Raw genomic sequence first — 22,392 nt, forward strand, 5'->3', positions numbered from 1 at the left:
AGGAAGATGATCCTAGATCTGCACCTAGGGGGAAACTTCACCCTGGAGCCAGAAACACACTGGGGTTATGTTCATTAGGTACAACATGAAGAATAATGGAATGAAACGGCAAATAACCTGGTCCAATTACAAAAAATGACTTTTTTTTCTTTTTCTGTTGCAAAACATTTGAAAACAACCCTGATCGCATGTTATGGTAAAAACATGCACGTTTTGAAAATGACCAACACACTTATTCCATCAGTATTGCACAATTTTAATAAAACAGTGCTTTCCCATATTTATTTATTTTTAAACACAGGTGGTAAAAATCTAATTGAAACAAATAAATGACATTTCATTTTACATCATTAGTGTGAAATGAGCCCCATATGAAAATAGCATTGAAAGTTTGCATTCATAGAATTTAAATTTATAGATATATATTAGCTAAATAAAACCTTTACATTTTTTTCTATTCCCTTCCCTAATTCGATGAAAGCGAATAAGGTTTACAGCTTCTTAGCATTTGTGGCGTGCCCTCAATTCCATTCTTGATTCTGTTTAACGGTATTAAAACATTTTTTTCAAAACAAACAACGCCTCGTGACAATCTCTGGGGAAGTAAAACTAATAAGAAAAAAGGTAAAGGAGATATAAATTAAGATGACAAAAGTGAAAAGTCAGGATTAAACCTATTTTCCACAAATGGCTGAATTTCAGAAGGATATTTGACCAAAAAGCAGCACATTTGCAAGAAGCCATCCACACACACACACACACACGAACATTCCCAACAGACAGACACACAGTGCATAGTACGCAGGTAGGTTTAACCTTAGCAAGGTAATTGGAGCAGCTACTCTCCGCTCCCCACTCTACTTAACAAGAAAATGTTCTGCCTGCTCATTTGTTGCCATGGCGACAGATCGAGCCAGGTCTGGGAATAGAGATATGAGATATAGTGCTTGGCAGAAAGAGATAGATCGATAGAGACAGACTGTTATGGGAAGCCCTTTTTTATTTTATTTTAATAGGCCAGACAATAGGAGTCGTCTCCATAGAAATAGAATGACCAGAGCAGACCTTCCCATTCAATTCAACATCATGTTTCCCCCTCTCTATCCTCCTGGTGTAATGATATGGTTAACTGCCTATAAAGCTACTAAGGACCAATTTGGAGAGGGCACAAAGAGGGGCATTCTGGGTACAGGATGGGGGGAGGAGGGCATCAGGGATCACGTTGTTGTTCTATTGCACATTCTATTTACATTTACTTTTCTTCTCCGACTTCTTTTTCTGGAGATCTCCTTCTCAAACCTCACAGTTCCAAACAGACAACCAAAGCAACGTCATAAATAACCCTATACTGTGGTCAAATGAGAAAGAGAGCTTCAACGCAACCTGCCGCAAAAACAATATAATAATAATAATAATAATATACGAGACAACAGTGACATTATTAATAACAATGATCAAATTAACAGAAACAACAATGACCATTTGATATAATAAGCAACAACAAAAATTGTCATTTGTTGAATATCAAAAAATAACCTTTGTAAAATGAATGGTCATTCATTCGAAGATAAAAACGTGTTTAAAACATCCAAGGCATCGACAGTGAGGAGGAATACCAAATCGATTAAAAAAATTTTTAAAAAAAGTGACAAGGTAGGGATTCACAAAACTAAAACCCAAAAGTACAGCACTTGAAACTAAGAAAGAAACCAGTTTGGTGAACTGAGGACCGATGCATCTGTACAAGCTTTTGGCAGTCTTGAGTGGGAAAAGTCCCAAACGTGAAAGACTATGAAACACATTACAATGCAGTGTTCTCTTGTAGGCGTGACACCACACAGGTCGTGTTACCACCACATCAGTCTATCGAAGCTTTTCCTGATCTAGAAGTCCTTCCTACTTCAATATTGCATTGTCCCAATCACTCATTTTATCCCCTTCTATTCACAGCATATCAAACTGCAGAGAGAGCGCAGGGCGGTGGCCAAGCCAGGTTGCATTCTGGTTCATGTAGTCTTGCGTTGCCAAGCATCACACAGTGTTCTCGTTTTTTAAAGCCTACGTGGCTGGGGGCGTGGCTATGAGTTCCCACCTGATGAGTGTCTGTGTGCTGTGACTGGCTGAAAGTGCTGACAGGAACAGGAAGAAGCCAGGGGAGGATGGCAGACAGGAGGGGGGGAAAAAAAGTAATGGCGTTCGAGAGAGAGAGATGGCATGGCTTTCATACCCTACTGTATAGCCGTGGGGCGTGTCAGAGATAGGTAACCCTGAACGCATCACAAGCAGGTTAAAGGGAAGAGGGAGAAAACCTGTCCCTGAAAGTGTCACGATAGGCGATCCTGTTCCATGAAACAATGAAAAAGAAGTTTGTTTCAAGACAAATGCTGCTAAAGCAGGTGTCACAAGAGGGCGGAAAATGTCCCTAGAGCGCTAGGAGCAGCCGAGGCCTCGTACTTCTGTTATGTTCCCCTCACCCTGCCAGTAGAGGAGCAGTCAGTCTGTCTTGTTTGTCTGGCCGTCCATCTTAGCCATAGAGATGACTAGAGGGTGCACTTGCCATAACGGCATAATATGTTGCGGGCTCCCTTTCCATCTTCATGGTCTCAGTGCCAGTCCTCATCTTCCTCGACATCATCGTCTTCGTCAGATGAGTCATCGTTAGCGCCGTCTCCTCCAGCTGCGTTCCCCTCCCGTGCCCCGTTCTGCCGCGCGGCCAGTAACGCTGCAGCTTCCGCCGCCGCCTGGGCCTCTGCCCTCTCCTCCGCCTCCTTCTGCCTCAGCGCAGCGGCCTTCTTCTCCTGCTCCGCGTGGCTCTTCATGTGGGCACTGCGGCTCTTCACCTTGTAGAAGATCCTAAAGAGGAGGAGGAGAGGGGCAGAGGTTAGAGGTCAGGGAGAAGGCTGGGTTAGCTTTCGTATCTGTGGACAAGCACTAGCTCTAATTTGATAACCCCGTTGCAGGAAATGTCTAACTTTTTACTGTATCTGAGGTTTAAAAAGGCTTCTGAAGATTGTAATTTCTACTTGACTTTCCCTTTTGAAAAATGTCCATTCATTATATAAATTCACATTTCCTGTTGCTGCATGATTATTTTCCTGCTGCAGAAAACTGGCTCAAATTAAGCTCCTACATCTGTATGGTGTTGGTTCACAGTAGACAAGTAGAAGGTCCGTACTTCAATTTGAAGAGTGTAAGACCTTCTCTTTGCACAAGCACGGTACTGTGTGTGAACCTGGAGGAAGGAGAACTGATGAAGTCCAAATGCCAGAAACATCTGCCCATGAAATATTACATTTCCTTACTTCATATTCGAAGGTTCCCAGACCATACAATGCTTAATTCTAGAATTGGATGAAGTGTAACACCATGCCGAGGCAGAATACTGTAGAGTAGTCTGCAGTATGTGGACCAGTGAGGAATTGGATATGGGATAAGAGCTGCATAGACTGGGGGCATAGCATGCCATATCACTGCTGTATTTCAGTTGCTAGGAGACCGTTGATAATAACAGAACTGCGGTTGCTAACTGGACGAGCTCTTCAATCAGAGGCAGTCAGCACTGCTTGATTTTTTTATAGCAGGAAGCTCAAACAACCACCAAGGAGCACTTTTCACTGTATTACACATGCGTATGCACACACACATACACACGCACACACACACACACATCGCTCAGAGCGCTTCCCAAGTCAGTGTTTCTGCAACCAACAGCCGCTCAAAGATTCCAACCTATTCAAACCAACCGGTGCAACATTGCAGTTACTCTGCAGATCTTGTCGAATCGCAGTACTCTCTGAGCAAGGTCTCTCCTCCAATATGCAAATCACAACTACCAGTCCATACAATTCACTGTCCGAGTAACATGCGTCAAAATCACGGGCGGTGATGTCATTGGTTAGTGTGCTAGCACTGTAAATACAGAGTGGACAACTTCTAATTGCAAACGTAGACAAAATGCTTTATCCAGATCTGGAATCTCAAGACTATCTTTCCCCCCCCCAACTACCTTTAACCAGCACCTTCAACCAGCACCGCATCAAGAGTCCGGCCAACTTTGACACAAATGACGACGCCATGTTGTTCTGCCTATTGGCATCTAAGACATATCTTAGATATGGGGGCTCCTGAGTGGTGCAGCGGTCTAAGGCACTGCGTCTCGGTGCTTGAGGCGTCCCTACAGACACCCTGGTTCGATTCCAGGCTGTATCACAACCGGCCGTGATTGGGAGTCCCATAAGGCGGCGCACAATTGGCCCAGCGTTGTCCGAGTTTGGCCGTCATTGTAAATAAGAATTTGTTCTTGACTGACTTGCCTAGTTAAATAAAGAAAAAATAATATCTCAGACACTGACCGGTCACACTTCTTGCAGGGGAACTCTCCCTCTGGTCCGGCAGGGCCCTTGGTCCCTGATATGGTCCCGGTCTTGGGGGCCGGTCGTGGTTTCGAGGAGGCGCTGGAAGGGAGCTGAGGAGGGAGACTGACACGGGACGACGTCTGGTCTCTCCTCAAGCCCTCCTGACTCTTCAACACCAGGACCGCTCCAGCCTGCACATGGAAATACTTCATTTGCTAATTGATTTAAGCATTCAAAAGATCATTGGATGCAAGGACACAGGCATGGATACAAAAAGCACCCTCTCCTCCCAATTGCCAAGCTGACCAATAATCATGACAGCTGATCAGAATCAGACACAGGAGGTTAGTGGCACATTAATTGAGGAGGAGGGGGCTTATGGTAATGGCTGGAGCAGGATGGGTGGAATGGTATCAAATACAAATGATTTCCATGTGTTTGGTCCGGGTTTGGCCAGTGTAGGGTATCATGGTATCATTGTAAATAGGAATTTGTTCTTAACTGACTTGCCTAGTTAAATAAAGGTTAAATAAAAATACAATTTTAAATTCCATTATCCCCATTCCAGCCATTATGAGCCGTCCCCCGCTCAGCAGCCCCCAGTGACGTCAGAGCAGTATCTTGCCAACTGCACCCACAACTCTGGTCAGCACTCACACACCTCCCAAAGTCAAACTAACCTAGATGTTGTATACCTGGATAGTACAAAATAAGTACAACATAATAAGGCTGGTTTTTTTTACAAAACATAACAAAGCTTTATGTTTCACCTCAGGCCATATTTTAAAACCATAGATTTTGACCAGGTCACCAACTAACAGCAGAAATGGTGTCAAAGGTTTTCTGAGTCATTGTTTGCTGACAGAGTCAAATTACACAACATGGGGAGTGGGGAAGCCAGCCAAATCAGCTGTTCAGTATTTAGCCACTAGATGGCAGAATACCTATGAACACAGCAGCATGATGTCCCTCGCCACTGTTCTACTGTGAACTCAGTCGAGGCAAGTTCAAAAGTGCAAATATTGTTGACTGCACGGGGTGTTGATTACACAAGAATAAAAATATCACATACATCCATGCTCATTCATCTTCTAGTCAGTGTCTCCTCTACTCAGGAGGAGATGCTCCTCTACACAGACACAGTTCCCCTGCATCTCCCACTCACGTTCTCAGTGGCTTGTACCTTCTGTGTCATCCTGCTTGGACTGGAGCCCCACTGCTTCCTGTCAGCTGACACCTCCCACTTCCTGCTATATTCGTCTTCCTTCCGAGATTCTAGTCTCTGAGAGCACTGTTGGTAGAAAGAGAGAGAGAGAGAGAGAGAGAGAGAGAGAGAGAGGTATTTTCTCAATTAGAATTGCTCACTTCCTGCGTCCTCGCTCACCTCACTTTGAAAAAGTCAAAGTTCAAATTGATGAGAGCGAACGTGGATGGAAATGCGCTCGCTTGAAATGAGACTGTCCTTCTCCAGTCCTGCGTCATTAGGCAAACTACATTTGCAGGGGTGGATCCCAAAATAAATGCGTAAAGTGCTCAAAACAAATTAAGTTAGTTCTGCAAGACATTTCATGGATAAAAGGACAAGTAAAAACTTCCTCGCCAAAAGGAGGCTGTCAAGGAGGGGAGGACCATCTTCCGTTTGCATACTAACGATCTGACCCACTCCTCGATCTCTTATCGGAATTCTGGGTCACGGAGGAGAGAGGAGGACCATCTTCCGTTTGCATACTAACGATCTGACCCACTCCTCGATCTCTTATCGGAATTCTGGGTCACGGAGGAGAGAGGAGGACCATCTTCCGTTTGCATACTAACGATCTGACCCACTCCTCGATCTCTTATCGGAATTCTGGGTCACGGAGGAGAGAGGACAGACTTTTGCCCAAACGAGAAAGCGAGCGAGCGAGCGAGCGAGCGAGCGAGACAGAGAGACAGAGAGAGAGAGAGAGAGAGAGTCACTGTAGAAAGATTGTTTATGTAGTGTTGTTTCTGTTGGTAGGGAGATGCAGAGATGCGTTTCATTGTACTTTCAGGATTGTTTATACCGTATACAGTAGGCTGTACAGTAACAGGGTATCCCACACAGTACATTTTATGAAATATGTCTGCAATGCTGTTATGAATGGGTTATGAATGTGTTATGAAATCCGTATTATAGGTAGCCCTCAAATAAAGTCTTACCAACAAATCACAACTTGTGTCCTAGGTTAAAATGGGTGGCTGTGAGTGAGTCAGCACCTCTAAATAATACACTAAATCATTTTCTCTGGGTGTGCGCCAGCTCTTGTTTTTGATCATGTTTTTTAATTGGCTGAGGGACTGACACGATTTTACTCACTTTGGGGTTGACTACTTCCTCTGTTCTTGTCATGCTTATATACTCTTCATTGGCTTCAGGACATGCTTCTGAATGGACTATGTACGGGCTATGAATGTGTTAGATATGGGCCATGAATGTGCTACGTGAAGTCCTTATGTAGGTAGTCAATCAACTCACTTTGAGGTCCAGCTCCTCATCAGTGTTCCTGCTCTCAGGTGGCTCTGTGTCTCCGTAGATCAGAGCGCCGTTCCGACCGATCTTTACCCGTTTCTTACAGGTGTAGTAGAACTCCACACACTGAGCCACTGTCTTCGTGCTCACCTGTGTAGCAGCGACACACAGAAACACACTTCATATCTAGGCCCATTACAAGGTTTAGAGCAGAAGACACGAAAGCATCAACTCAACTACAGTACCAGTCAGAAGTTTGGACACACCTACCTCATTCTGGGCTTTTTCTTTATTTGTACTATTTTCTACATTGTAGAATTATAGTGAAGACATCAAAAGTATGAAATAACGCATATGGTATCATGTAGTAACCAAAAAAAAAAGTGTTAAACAAATCAAAATATCTCCTCTGAATAGTTGATGTTGAGATGTGTCTGTTACTCAAACTCTGTGAAGCATTTTTTTGGGCTGCACTTTCTGAGGCTGGTCACTCTAATGAATTTCTCATCTGCAGCAGAGGTAACTCTGGGTGTTCCTTTCCTGTGGCGGTCCTCATGAGAGCAGGTTTCATAGCGCTCGATGGTTTTTGCTACTGCACTTAAAGAAACTTTCTAAGTTTTTGAAATGTTCCAGATTGACTGACCTTCATGTTTTAAAGTAACGATGGACTGTTGTTTCTCTTTGCTTTTTTGAACTGTTCTTGCCATAATATGGACTTGGTCTTTTACCAATTAGGGCTATCTTCTGTGTACCACCCCTACCTTGCCACAACACAACGGATTGGCTCAAACGCATTAAGGAAAGAAATTATACAAATTAACATTTAACAAGGCACACCTGCTAATTTAAATACATTCCAGGTGACTACCTCATGAAGCTGGTTGAGAGAATGCCAAGAGTGTGCAAAACTGTCAAAGGGTGGCTACTTTGAAGAATCTCAAATATAAAATATATTTAGATTTGTTTAACACTTTTTTGGTTACTACATGACTCCATATGTGTTATTTCATAGTTTTGATGTCTTCAGTATTATTCTACAATGTAGAAAATAGTAAAAATAAAGAAAAACCCTTGAATGAGTAGGTGTGTCCAAACTTTTGACTTGTACTGTATATCCTCCTGAAAATAAATGACTCACCCGGGAGTTTTTTGGGAGACAGAGGCAACCTCTCAGTAACCTTTGCAGCATATTACAGTAACCAAGTAGGAATGGTGAATGGGAACAGATTAAGCAAGGCCCTCAGTTGACTTATTTATGTGAGCACTGAGCAGCCCATGCCATTTATAGATATATACATAGACTGGCACATACCAGTTTCTGGACCATGAAGAAGTCTTTCTTATAGGCAGCGATCCCTTTGTTGAAGTAACGTCTCTCTACTGAGGTCCAGCTGTCTGACCCTGAGAGAGAGAGAGAAAGAGAGACAGTTAGACGGACAGACACTGACTGGTGACGGTCTGCTTCTGTATGCACAGGGTGGACACACACACACGACTGGTTCGATAAACAATGCTTCTCTGTCCTCTGTTCTCTGCCATTGTTAAAAGGTGTCCGCAAGCTTCCTAGCTGAAACAGTTCTATCAAGTTTGTGCATATGTTATGACAACATTTTGGGCCATTTTTGTTCGTTATGGAATTCGGCTAGGGTTTTGCCTGCTGTTCGGGTACACAAAATTTTTTCTGTAAGTAAGCCGAAGTATACGCCCCTTCGTCTGTGATTGGTTAACAGTAGGGATGACACCAAACATCATAGTTAGATGTAAAATTGGGCGACTAAGACCCCTTTCGGCAAAAACGTGAAAATGAATGACAGATTGCTTGAGTCATCTTAGATTAATTCAGACTATTTTGACTATGGCGTCTCAATATGAACAAAGAGTACTATTGCCGCTTTCCTCTCGTTTCTCAAGCAAAGGTCGTTCGGTTCGTCTAGCCGAGTTCTGGCGCTAACACCTTAAAGCTGAGAGGAGCTCTGGAGACATCCCTGCTACTATCCTGAACAAAAACATAAGCGCAACATGTGAAGTGTTGGTCCCATGTTTCATGAGCTGAAATAAAACATCCCAGAATTGTTCCTTAAAAAGCTTATTTCTCTCAAAGTCTGTGCACAAATTTGTCCACATCCCTGTTAGTGAGCATTTCTCGTTTGCCAAGATAATCCATCCACCTGACAGGTGCGGCATATAAAGAAGCTGATTAAACAGCATGATCATTACACAGGTGCAGCTTGTGCTGGGGACATAAAAAGGCCACTCTAAAATGTGCAGTTTTGTCACAATACAATGCCACATGTCTCACATGTCTGGAGGGAGAGGTTTTGAGAGAGTGTGCAATTGACATGCTGACTGCAGGAATGTCCACCAGAGCTGTTGCCAGATCATTTAATATTCATTTTTTTCTACCATAAGCCGCCTCCAACGTTGTTTTAGAGAATTTGGCAGTACGTCCAACCGGCCTCACAACCACAGACCACGTGTAACCACGCCAGCCCAGGACCTCCACATCCGGCTTCTTCACCTGCGGGATCGTCTGAGACCCGCCACCCAGAAAGGTGATGAAACTGAAGAGTATTTATGCCTGTAATAATGCCTTTTTGTAGGGGAAAACTTCTGATTCTGATTAGCTGGGCCTGGCACCCAAGTGGGTGGGCCTATGCCCAGTCATGTGAAATCCATAGATTAGGGCCTAATGTATTTCAATTGACTGATTTCCTCGCATGAACTGTAACTCAGTAAAATTGTTGATGTTGATTTTATACATTTGTTCAATATAGAAAATAGAAGAAAAAGGCCCCATGCAAGTATACAACACAGGCTTGCCTGCAGGGATGCACTTTGACATACTCCAGTGAAGTGTGATGATTCTGACTCAGTAAAAGGACCCACAGAGAGTTATGCACACAGGCCTGCCTGCAGGAATGCACACACACACACACACACACACACACACACACACACACACCATAACCCGGTAGACACAGTAAGAAATGACCAGTACCCATAGAACTAATAATGCACAGATAGTGTCTTACTCTATGACATGACAAACCTGAGTAGTGGTAGTCTCCTAGTCGGTGGTCCTTAGGGAAGACGGGGTTTTTCAACAGCAGGAAGGCCAACGCTCCCTGAACACCAAGAACAGCATTATCAACCCAACCGTTCACAAATGAACTCACAAGTGTAAACACGTAGATCAACTGCTCACGAGACACTGAGCAATACTTGAAATCAAGGGCTACTTGGTTGGTTTTCAGAGCACACACACCGGACGCTGATCAGGGTAATGCTTGATATTGATATTGACCGATTCCTTGATATTGAAGCTGATCTGTTGGTCATTGTGATGGGATGGATTAACCCGGAGAGCTACTGTAAGAGAGCAACAGCAATGCCTCCTGATGCTGGAGCGAGACAGAGAGAGAGTGGGCGCACCGCACACACTGATAACCACCCTCGGTCTCCTTGACAACAACATGGTGCCACTACCATAAAGCCCTCTTTCTCTATCTTTTTCTCCATCTCCCTTCCTCTAACTCAATGTCTCTCTCGCTCTCTGAACACTCTGCTGAACATATGTGACCTTTACTCCAGAGTGAGTAAGAGAGAGCGTGTGTGTGTGTGTATACACGTCTGTTTTCTACATTGGGCATATGGAGCACTGGGCATATCTTATAACAAAACAACACACAGATTAGGGCGGCCGAATGGATGGGCACAGTCATTATGCTCTTTCTAGAATGCCCATTAAATTCTGTTTAGGTGCATTTTTAACTGTCTCCATGGTTAAAGTAGTAATACATGTATTTAATTGTTGTAAAAAACAGTGAGTGTGCTTCATCTTACATCGAAATATGACATTATTTTGACATTGGTAATTATTTTATATTATGCGAATTTCTCGACAGTGGAAAGAACGTGTTACTACATTAGACAAACTAACGTTTTCAACTGAGCAACCTTTTGCTACATTGTGCACTAATGAACAGGCCCCTGGCGTAACCTGATCTGGCTGATGCTGAGGGGGCGAGGGATGTTTAAGGAGGAAGCGTTGCCTAGTCTGTGCCCAGCTGAATCATATCTTGTGTAGGCTACATGTGAACTCTCAACGCAGTTACTGAAGGCAATCTCCATCTCACCTTCACAAATCTCCAAACTATCTTTATGGCTCTGGCCGAGACAAAATATAACCTGCAGCTTCTCAATATTGACAAAATGTCCGGTAGATTGTGTTCATAAACGTGCTTGAGGAAATAGACATCTTTCCATGATGTTACAATAACGAAAGCACGGGCTTGACTCATCAGATTTGGGGGGGGGTTTGGTCAACCGCGCCACTATCCAAGGTGCTGAATCTCTGCTACGACACAAAAATATGGTGCGTAAAAAAACAACCCAATTTGGGTTAGCTTGTAACCCAGCGCTGGGTAAATATTGGACAGAACACAAACTGGGTTATTTTGACCCAGCCAGTTGGGTGGTTTGGATTACCCAAACAGGTTAATTCAACCATTAATTGGGTTTATATTCACTTTAATGCTGCGTTGACTGAGAAACCGGGTCTTCTTTATTCTAATTGCTAGGTTATTTCCAGGAGGCGTGGCCAATTAGGGGTGTGGCTTTCAGATAGTTTCTTTTTGGCCGCCCGTGAGAGTAAACGTCATTCTGTTCATCATGTTAACTTCGTACACTGCAAATAAAACTGATCCTTGAACATTTTTGCACTTCACATATTCTAATTTAACATTAACAACATTATTATTTACATATTGTAACAAAGTGGTAACTATCCCAGCATTGGGATATGCATAAGAACTGATAATCGTGAAAGCCTCCTTTTTCAACAGGATGCTACCTAAATCAGGTAAAAACTATTGAAGGAGACCAAAAACGTGCTACGATTCATTGATTTTGATGATAGTGAAATCATGAAAATAAGTGTGTCTTGCCTACATAGATTCAAGGAGAACAAGGCAACTAGGAGGAATAGTGAACTCAATAGCACCTGTGCTGTATCATACCTTGTTACATATTCACCACAGTTTACACAGCCCTCCCCTTACCATACACCATTTGTGGTTACAGTAGGAAGAGAGTGCTGCGCTACAGTAGCCAGAGTGGCCATGTGGGTTCGATTCCCGCTGGGGCCACCCATACGTAAAATGTATGAACAGATTACTGTACGTTGCTTTGGATAAAAGCGTCTGCTAAATTACATATATTATTATATTATGAATGTATTGTGAATACATTCGGAGGTGGTATAGCTAGTTGTTATTCTAGTAGGATATTGGAACACAGCCTGCGTCCAGTTAAATCACACCCACTAAAGCCACGGTTGTTCTCAGTAGACACAAAATGGATGATAACCGTCACAAACAGACAGATACCATCTGCAGTTGTCCAATAACACACACTCTCTTTCATGTTCAACCCATTTTGCTACAGTGTGCCCTAATGAACACAACCCAGCTCTCCTCCACCTCCCGGTCATCCCTTCTCAGTCAACATGACCCATCATGCATTGCTCACCATGATGTCACCCTTGCACTCGTACAGGCAGTGCAGCACCAGCTCCTGATTGGTCCCTCCTCCGTGCAGAGCACTGGAGCATGACAGGTGCATGAGGTCATCCACTGGAGGGAGAGAGAGGGAGGGGGAGAGAGGGAAGGGAGGAAGGGAAGGAGAGAGAAAGAAAGAAAGAGATTGGGATCAAGATCGAGATAGCGTGATCAGCCCATTGTTGTCAATGGGTTCTTCAAATCAGCACTGAATGTTTGATTTACTGAGACTCAAATTTACTGAGACTTAAATTTGACAAATACCAAACCTGAGTATTGACAGTTTTAGGACAGAGGATTAAAGATGTGTCAGCTGATATGTTAAGTCTGTTACCTCTCTCGTGGTGTCCAGGTTTAGCCTCCAGGTCGTGGAGAGGAGCCCAGACCAGCAAAGCCTTGTGATGGTCGTGTTTGGCCGCTGAACGCTGCCTCAGCTCTGGAACCTCTGCCTGGTACCGGACGCCGATGTTTATACGCCTGAGATGACAGAGTGTACAGTCAGTGGCTGGTTGGGAAGACAGAGAGAGGGGGTTACATTTGTTTGCATGAGGTACCATCTTAGCCCTGCTATGGGTTAGCCTTCACTATTCTGATGTCTGTGGAGGACACAGCCATATGTTATGGCTAACACTCTGGGATCAGGGGTACTCAACTCTTACCCTACGAGGTCCAGAGCCTGCTGGTGTTCTGTTCCTACCAGATAATCAACTGCACCCACCTGGTGTCCAAGGTCTAAATCAGTCCCTGACTGGAGGGGAACAATGGAAAAACACAGTGGAACTGGTTTTGGGGTCCAGATTTGAAATTGGAGGGCTCTAAATCATATTATTGTCATTGACAGGGACAATCTTTTGTAACTACTGTAAATGTTCTATTTAAAATAAATATCACGTGAATAAATGTTCTTATCCAGACATGTAGCTACCTAGGGGGTCGGCTGTGTTGCAGAAATAAGCCAAAGCTCATCATTAAGAAATACATCTCTGCACCCAAATCTACAGGGTAAAAATGATGCTGTCAGTCTATCAGATTACCCTCAGGATACTCCAAATATAGCTAATGGCTGCTTTGGAAACCGTTTGGAACGCAGCCGATTTTTTGCCTGCTCCCAGCCTGGTCACAAATTGCAAAGGCCTGCGAGCTCAGTTCGGGCCCCTCCTCCTTCCTCGCAGAGTGGGCTAGCTGGGGCACATTCAGGAGGGCACAACGTTGTCGAACGTTCAGAGAGAAATGTATGAGGCCTATGTAGAATAAAGAATCACGTCAGTTGTGTTCGTTACATTTCAATCTGCACCTTTCACAAAGATTGCCTCCTGAACTAACCCTGGCATGAGCTGATCTGAAGACTAAATGGACTTCTCTAACAAGAAACAATAGTTTTTGTTTCCCATTGTATTACGTTTCAAAATTATAAACTGCGGCTACTCACTTAACAAAATGTCTGGTACATTGTGTCCGGGTTTGACTAGTCAGATTTGCAGGGATTTGCTCAACCGCGGCGCTATCCATGGTGCTGAATCTCTGCTACTACACTCAAAAAAATGCTGGGTTAAAAACAACCCAATTTGGGTTAGCTGGTAACCCAGCACTGGGTAAATATTGGACAGAACACAAACTGGGTTTATTTGACCCAGCCAGTTGGGTTTACGTGAATAACCCAACAAGTTGGGTGGTTTGGATTACCCAAACAGGTTAATTGAACCATTAGTTGGGTTTATATTCACTTTCATGCTGCTTCATATTTCAGCTTTCATTCAGCTGGGACTTTTTTTTATTCTAATCCGTAGGCTATTTTCAGGAGACGTGGCCTATTAGGGGCGTGTCTTTCAGGTAGATATTTTTGGCCACTCGTGAGATGTCATTCCTGTTCATCATGTTAACTTTGTACACTGTAAAATCAAATGTTCCTTTAATATTTCTGCACTTTACATATTCCAATATAAAATGTATAACATTCGTAACTATCCCAACATTGGAGAACTAATGCTTGTGTGTACGCCTCATTAAAAGCTACAAACGTGTCAGTGTTCAACCTTAACATGAGATAACAATACAACAGCACATCTGATCCCGAATTGAATTTTGACTCTCACGGGGGGCCAAATATAACTATCTGAAAGCCACACCCCAACTAAGGCACTCCTCCAGTCTTCTGATCTGACCCACTGGGTAATATCCTAATAACCCAGCATCAAAAACTCAACCTGGCTCTTTTTAAAGAAAACAACTCAACTAAGTGACCCAATGTCTGCAACCCAGCAGAGGGGTCATCCCTGTGACAAAGTCACCACAATAAGAGAGTTATCATAAAGAAAAAAAAATACCGATATCCCCCTGAGCCAGGTGCTGTATTTTAACTAGGCTGTAGGCTACTAACTTCACAATACCTTAGGTCTACATTCAAACTATGCTACATCAACAAATTGTGTGGTGACTTTGACAGAACTTTGAGTTGATTCAATTGTGACAAATGCAACAGGAAATCAGTAAGATTCCTGTCCATATTGAACGGGAATACCAGGATATTACAAAGATGGTTGTAATTTTCTCTGGAAGAAAAATGTATAGATTTTCAGGAAAATATTAAACCCTAGTGTGTGTTCTGTACTCACGGTTCTATACTGACTGGAGTGGCCTCGCCGATTGCAGAGAGGACTGGTGGGGTTATGTCAACGCTGTCTGAAAAACACAAAAAAAAACATATTACCCCAGGTAAATTGACTGAGAACACATTCGCATTTACAGCAACTATCTGGGGAATAGTTACAGGGGATAGGAGGGATGAATGAGCCAATTGAAAGCCGGGAATGAGTAGGTGGCCATGGTGGCCAGATTGGAAATTTAGCCAGGACATCAAGGTTAACAGCCCTACTCTTACCATAAGTGCCATGGGATCTTTAGCGACCACAGAGAGTCAGGACACCCATTTAACATTCCATCCGAAAGACAACACCATACACAGGGCAATGTCCCCAATCACTGCCCTGGGGCAATGGGATATTTTTTTAGGCCAGAGGAAAGAGTGCCTCCTACTTGCCCTTCAACACCCCTTGCAGCAGCATCTGGTCTCCCATCCAGGAACCAACCAGGACCAAACCTGCTTAGCTTCTGAGGCAAGCCGGCAGTGGGTTGCAGGGCGGTATGCTGCTGGGTGAACTTTTTAATTTACTATCCTTATACCTCCTCCTTATCTTCTTACAGCAGAAGATATTTAGAACCTCATGCATATTACTCAAGAAAAGTTTATATGAAAGAATAATGTCATGGTTCAACTCACACAGCTACAGCTTGTTCAAAGCATAATGTCTGGTTTCCAGGTCCCAGATTAAGCCTTTCCCTGAACTAAAAAGCATGAAAGAATCTCCATTGAAAGTGTTTTTTTTAGTCCAGGACTTGTCTTAAACTGTGTCTGGGAAACTGGTGCCAAACGATCTACAACCCCCATTAGGACCCAGGTAGAATACATTTGGGACTACAAATCCTAGTCGGACCCAGGTTGAGTTGTTTGGACTACAAATCCCAGTAGGATTTAGATAGAAGATCTTTGAACTACAACCCCCAGTAGGACCCCAGGTAGTGGTACTCACTGGATCTCAGCAGGCTGCGTGTGGCTGATTTGGGTGTTATGGGTGGAGGCAGACCCTGACTGGAGACAGCAGCTGCAGCAGAGGAGAGGAAGGTAGAGAAGTAGAGACCTGATCCCCCTCTCACAGGGCTGAGGATGGGCGGGGGGGTGTAGGGGGGCATGGTCAAGGGGTTGTCAATCAGCCGGACAGGGGAGCGGAGGTGGCTCTGGTAGGGAGTGATGCTGGAGTAGACAGTCGGGGCGATGAAGGTGCCAGGTTTGGGAGGCGGGATGAAGAGAGGTTCGGGCCGGGGACGCCGTTTGGACTTTTTTCCGTCGTCGTCGTCGTCCTTCCCTCCCTGGGTGCCGCCGTTCTAAAGGAGGAAGTAGCACATCAATACAAACATTCTTACATAACTGACAACACAGCACTGTTCCAATGTCCAAACTAGCATACACCAGTTAGTAAGAAGAGATGTATTGTAAGTGAGTTGTTTATCTGGTCAGATACATTCTACAATATATAGAATTATCCTCCCATACATTACATGTCCAGTTCAACCCCACCATGGTACTTGTACAGTACATATTCCCTCATAGATTGTACTGTATGTACAGCACAGTGGTAGGCTATATCTCCATCAATAGTGTGGATAACCCCTGCTAATCTGCTTGACCTGATCTGAGGCAGCAGGAGGGAGATTCGGAATGAGGGCAAGGGGGGAGAGAGAACATGGGGGAACCAGGGGAGAGTGGGGTGCTGGATAAGGGGGAGTGGGAGAGAAGATGGTGGCAAGATATGAGAGATTATAGGAGAAGGAGGTATGAACCAAGCTCTTTAGTTAGGTGTGAGGGGAGGGGAAGAATTGCTGGACCCACCTGTCCTGAGCTGTCCGTCAGAGAGTTCCTGAGCGATCGTCGGCGGGTGACGATGACGGAGGGTTTGCGGTTCATGCTGGTCATGTCCTGGAGCGTGGAGGGGCGCTGTGACCAGCTTGTGCCCAGGATAGAGTGCTCCCTGTCTAGGGAGGATGAGGACGAGAGGCTGTCTGGCCTCCGTACGGGGACTGACACAGGGATGACCAGGGGCATCATGCTCTCATCACGAGGCCGCTTGGCGCTGTGGCCTCCAGAATCTCTTTCCAAGGTCCCTCGCCGTGGCGCTGGCCTTTGGGGGCTCCAGGGTCTGTGGGGCTCCTCCTGCGGAAGAGACAGACACATACACACATCATCCCATATCGAATGTGAGGCTACCTGAACAGGCTTCCTTTACAGACCAAATGAGCAGCCATAGCTATTCCTTACTACGTCATGTATTACCTTTGTATCGTCGTGTTGAAGTAGAGGCACGGAAAACCTGTTTCAGCAGAATCATACTGCCCGGAAGCTAACACAAATATATTGCCCGGAAGCTAACACAAGTATATTGCCGGGAAGTGACTTTCCATTCCCTAAATAAACATTCTAAAAATGAAGTGAGGTTGTTGCTCAACCCTAGTAGAGTATTTGATCAGCTGAAGCGAGTGAGTGAGCGTGGCAGAAGCCTATAGGAGTGAGCGTGGCAGAAGCCTGTAGGAGTGAGCGTGGCAGAAGCCTATAGGAGTGAGCGTGGCAGAAGCCTATAGGAGTGAGCGTGGCAGAAGCCTATAGGAGTGAGCGTGGCAGAAGCCTGTAGGAGTGAGCGTGGCAGAAGCCTGTAGGAGTGAACGTGGCAGAAGCCTATAGGAGTGAGCATGGCAGAAGCCTGTAGGAGTGAGCGTTGCAGAAGCCTATAGGAGTGAGCGTGGCAGAAGCCTGTAGGAGTGAGCGTGGCAGAAGCCTATAGGAGTGAGCGTGGCAGAAGCCTGTAGGAGTGAGCGTGGCAGAAGCCTATAGGAGTGAGCGTGGCAGAAGCCTATAGGAGTGAGCGTGGCAGAAGCCTATTGGAGTGAGCGTGGCAGAAGCCTATAGGAGTGAGCGTGGCAGAAGCCTATAGGAGTGAGCGTGGCAGAAGCCTATAGGAGTGAGCGTGGCAGAAGCCTATAGGAGTGAGCGTGGCCTGGTCCTGGAGCCCTATTCACTGTCTATTCCCAGTGGAAAAGTCGAGCCTCCAGCCCCAACACCAGGACAGGAGAAAGAGAGGCATACATTCTGCTGAGCACTGCACCCCAGCCCCCTACACCGGCCCCCCCTGGCTTCTGCCTGTACCCCTCCCCAACAGAGTCCCCCTCAGGGGGTGGAATTTCAGCCCTATGGTGGAATGAATGGGGGAGGAGTGCAGAGTGAAATGGGTCCAGTCAGCATTCAGCAACGTAGCGGTCCTATTTTATAATGTATATGGTAAGGCACGAGGCACCCACGTGGGAGTGCAACGTTACTAGCTAACTGCACAGTCACGTAGGGGAAGACCAGGGCTGCATATCCCAGCAATACCATCATCACTCACCATGTTGCAATGTATTATAAAGTGATAGGTCAAAACTTTTCTAGCAGTTTCTTTACACAAAAAGATCAGGAGCAGTGCTTATTATCTGTCCACGTGCCTGAAGACCGTGAATGACTCAAAATGTAAACAAAAACTAAATGCACTGATGTTCTGTCCTGCAAAATCAATCAGTTCCCCTGTGTTTATATTGGGTTGATTGACTGCTTATTCCGCTCAGAAAAGTGCTAATCATTCATAAACAACATCACGGTCTGACTCAGTAGGCCTTGGCAGATGGGTTAAGGTTTTTGTTTGTTGCCATTCTAGATAAGGGAGCCGTAATCCCTCTGCAATTATTACCCAGGTAAACAACAACAAAATGGATGTTTTAACATCTATAGAAGATTCCTATTAATGCAGCTCCTACAGCCCAATACCTCTTCAGCACTGTGTTTTTTTTTATTGATTTTTAAGTGAGTGCATGCATGAAAAGTTGGGTTAGAGTTAGGGGTGTGCATTTGACAATATTTAAATATTTAATAATATCATGACATTTTTGAGGATGGCCAGAAAAGCCACAGTGTGTAAGCAATAAGTCTGATTTCCACCGTGAACCGATTCTGTTACGAAAAGGTTTCCTGGTGAGTGTTTTGCATTGGTCTGTGTCAGGTCTTGTGGAAACTCTGTTCGGTGCGTGCCTGTAATTGCTATTTGAAGTGGGGAGAATAGCACATGTCAGGGTAGGCATGGTTATAAAAATGACACTCAAAATGTTGGTATGTCATGGTATATGTCCTTGTAGGTAACAATTTCACAAGGATAAATCTAATTGAATTCATAAATAAGCTTTTTCATTGTCAAAATAGGCTGACCATTTTTTTTTATCCAGAACATAACACTCACTGAAGTAATCGAATACTAACTTCTGTTCAGATACCCAGATATCTGGATAACAGGGCCCATTCCTAGTTAAAATTGAGGGTGGGGATATCCCTGTTAAATCATGTAACTACACTATACCCTTCAAAACATGACCACAAGCACCACGAGCACCAGGACATGCAGCCATATTTACCTTGACGATGTGTGGCGGTAGTGACTCCATCTCTGAGGCTTTCTGGGCCAGTGTCTCCAGGTTAACCTCCTGGGAAATCCTTTGTTTCCTGCATGTGCTCTGAATGACCCCTGTAGGGGCCAACTGGGCAGCATGGACCTCTTCCACCTTGGGGGCTCCACCTGGCCCTTCAGAGGCCCCATTCTGGGCCCCATCAGATGGGATTACGAAAGGGTTGTCAACTGGTGGTGATCCACCTTCCTTGGAGAGTCTCCTGGACCGTCGAGGCTGCAGCTGTAGCTGGGGAGGTTGGAGCTGTGTCTCTGTGTGGGGGAACTGGGGGTCTGTGCGGTGGGGAATGTGTGTAGAGTCTGGGGATGTTTCCTTGAGGTCTGGGGGGGTTGGTGGAGGAATGGTCTCCTGGGAGTGCACCAACACGGGCGGCTGGGAGAGAGGATGTAGGTGGGTCGGTGGGTTTTGGTTGCTGGGGTAAAATTCTAGTACATGTTGTGGTTGTGGCTGCAATTGCTGTTGTTGTATTTGGCGTCGTTGTTGTATTCGTTGCTGTATTTGCTGCTGTTGTATTTGTTGCTGTTGCTGCTGAACCATTTGCTGCTTCATCTGATGGTGTTTTTGTTGCATTTGTTGTTGTTGCTGTAATATTTGTTGCTGTTGACGTTGCTGTATTTTCTGCTGCTCCTGCTGTTGCAGCTGCTGCTGGAGCTGTGGATGCTGTTGGGGTTGGGGATGCTGTTGGGGTTGGGGATGCTGTTGGGGTTGGGGATGCTGTGGGGGTTGGGGGTGCTGTGGGGGTTGGGGGTGCTGTGGGGGTTGGGGGTGCTGTGGGGGTTGGGGATGCTGTGGGGGTTGTTGGGTGTAGTTCAGATTGGGTAAAGTCCTGTTGCCCCCCTGAAACACCTGGTAGTAGCCAGCCGTCAGGTGCTGCTTGGGCTGGCCGAAGGCTAGCTGGAAAGGCTGAAGCACGGAACTGCCCCCAGGGTTGGATGTGCTGTGCTGCTGGGCGTTTAGAGCACCAGGTTTAAGGGTCTGTGGGAAAGCCTGAGACTGGGACTGCTGTTGGGAAGTATGATGCTGCTGCTCCCACTCTAGACTGTGAGCCTTGGCCACATCCCTAATGTCTCTGTAGGCCTCTCCTCCAGCAGGGAGAGAGTTAGGGTTAACCACCTGCTGCTGCTGAGGTGGCTGCTTCTCTGCAGCCCTACTAGGGGGCTGGGGCTGCTGTGGTTGCAGGGGTGAAGGCCCCTCACGGATCTGCTGCTTGACAAAGGCATTCTGGACCTGGGAACGTGAGTCACCGACACCACCTAGGTACGGCGCAAAGTTCTGCCCCCAGTTAGCCATAGTGACACCCTGTGTCCAGTTCCCAGTCCCAGTTCTTTGTGGAGGCTGCGGTTGGGCTGCTGGGTCCTGGTGAACCCACTTCATGGGTACAGTCTGTTGGTAATGTCCCCGACTCTGGTCTCCTTTCTCTGGGCTGAATATCACTGAGTTGAGGTACATACCAGTATGGGCGGCCTCTGGGTTGGAGGTTGTGGAGGTGACGGTGCCTGCAGCCTCACTCTGCCCAGGACCAGGCCCTGAGGCTGGGGCACCAAGGGCGTAGTAAGAACCTTCTGGATGCTGCTGAGAGGACGTCTCCTTCATCGCCACTCCTTGGTCGTTGAAAAACGAGATGCGCTTGCCTGTTCTCTTACTGTTGGGTTTCTGCTGGGGTGGTAAACTCATGGCTAGCATGAATAACGGGGCGAGGTTGAAGTGGTGGGGGGCTATGGGGTACTAGGTGCATAACAGTCCCCCAGCCACACAAACCACCAACAAATATGTCCCCTTTAACTGGCCCAATCTGAAGACAAAAAGGAATAGAATGTTCACAGAGCACACCCTAGGAGAGGGGGTTGCATTTTTTTATGGAAATCATCAAACCACATGTCAGGGAGTTGGACTAAACGTAGACAAAAAAATATATATATATATTCTTCCCTTTATCTCCTCTTCCTGGTGTATTGAGAGGTTGCCGGTGCTGATAGAGATGTCTGGATGTCCACTGGCCTCATTCATTTATGGGAGACACCCTGTGAAGAGACCAGAGGGGTCAGGCATGTTTTTACAGGGCAGTCCAGAGAGGTCGAAAACACGGGTCCTAATGGTCCTATTGTAAAAGCTGCCTGCAGCCATGTGAAAACCTGCTATGGCCTGGGGGCCTTTCCAACACAATGGAGTACCAGGGAAATGTATTGGGTTAGGTGGGAATGAAAGAGTGTGTGTATATGTGGAGTGTGAGATAGATTCAAAGAGAGGATTCGGACAGCAACATTGAAAATGATGATATTGGCACGGGCAGTGATAATTCAGATGGAACATTAAGCAGGTGTGATGCCGAGACTCAGATCTTTCACTTTAAAATGCATGCCAAACAAAAACCAATGATTGCAAAGTTAACACAAACCATACAATTCCATGCACAAGGACAACTTTTAACAATTTCCACTACATTTTGTGCCGTCTTTCTGTTACCAAACTTTGCATGTACACTCCAAGTGAATACGTTTTTGTAAAATGTTTTGCAGATTTTTTTTATTTGTTTAAGTAGTCCAAAGAGTTGCATAGTTTCTTTAACTTCACAATCATTGGTTTTGTTTGACATACATTTTAGGGCTGACCCCATTTAGTCGACTGGTCGATTGTTTGGTCGATAGGCTGTTGGTCGACTGAGATTTCTTTAGTCGAGCAGTAGCAAAGACAACTGTCTGATTCGCGTCTGTCTGAGTGGACTGATCCATTGTGGAGGCCAATGAGGAATGGGGATGGCACAGTCCTTACCTTATTGTCTAAGAAAGGTGAGGAAACCAACTTAATTAGGTCTATAATCAACAGCCTAACCGTTAAAGGCTTTATAAATCATCCATTAGGTGTATTTTATACAGGTAACAAGTTCAAACAGGTG

The 22,392-nt window shown here is 45.3% G+C and overlaps 1 protein-coding gene across 5 annotated transcripts in view; it reads right to left on the reverse strand.

Annotated features, from left to right (window-relative positions):
• Positions 1-237: 237 nt before the first annotated feature.
• The window catches only part of mideasb (mitotic deacetylase associated SANT domain protein b), a 31,323-nt gene continuing 9,168 nt past the window's right edge, over positions 238-22,392 (reverse strand). For 3 of the 5 annotated variants that reach the window (XM_036954599.1, XM_036954598.1, XM_036954600.1), the window contains exons 2-13: positions 19,449-21,520; positions 16,849-17,169; positions 15,992-16,343; positions 15,017-15,083; positions 12,739-12,881; positions 12,376-12,479; positions 9,896-9,971; positions 8,159-8,247; positions 6,853-6,996; positions 5,521-5,646; positions 4,353-4,561; positions 238-2,853 (exon numbers count right to left, since the gene is read on the reverse strand). In XM_036954599.1, coding sequence (XP_036810494.1) covers positions 2,604-2,853; positions 4,353-4,561; positions 5,521-5,646; positions 6,853-6,996; positions 8,159-8,247; positions 9,896-9,971; positions 12,376-12,479; positions 12,739-12,881; positions 15,017-15,083; positions 15,992-16,343; positions 16,849-17,169; positions 19,449-21,182 — 3,615 coding nt within the window. In that variant the 5' untranslated portion in view covers positions 21,183-21,520 and the 3' untranslated portion in view covers positions 238-2,603. The remainder of the gene's footprint in view (positions 2,854-4,352; positions 4,562-5,520; positions 5,647-6,852; positions 6,997-8,158; positions 8,248-9,895; positions 9,972-12,375; positions 12,480-12,738; positions 12,882-15,016; positions 15,084-15,991; positions 16,344-16,848; positions 17,170-19,448; positions 21,521-22,392) is intronic. The other 2 variants (XM_036954601.1, XM_021575335.2) reach the window with 2 other exon arrangements.

This window comes from Oncorhynchus mykiss, chromosome 19 (genome assembly GCF_013265735.2).
Source record: "Oncorhynchus mykiss isolate Arlee chromosome 19, USDA_OmykA_1.1, whole genome shotgun sequence".
NCBI classification, from domain to species: Eukaryota; Metazoa; Chordata; class Actinopteri; order Salmoniformes; family Salmonidae; genus Oncorhynchus; species Oncorhynchus mykiss.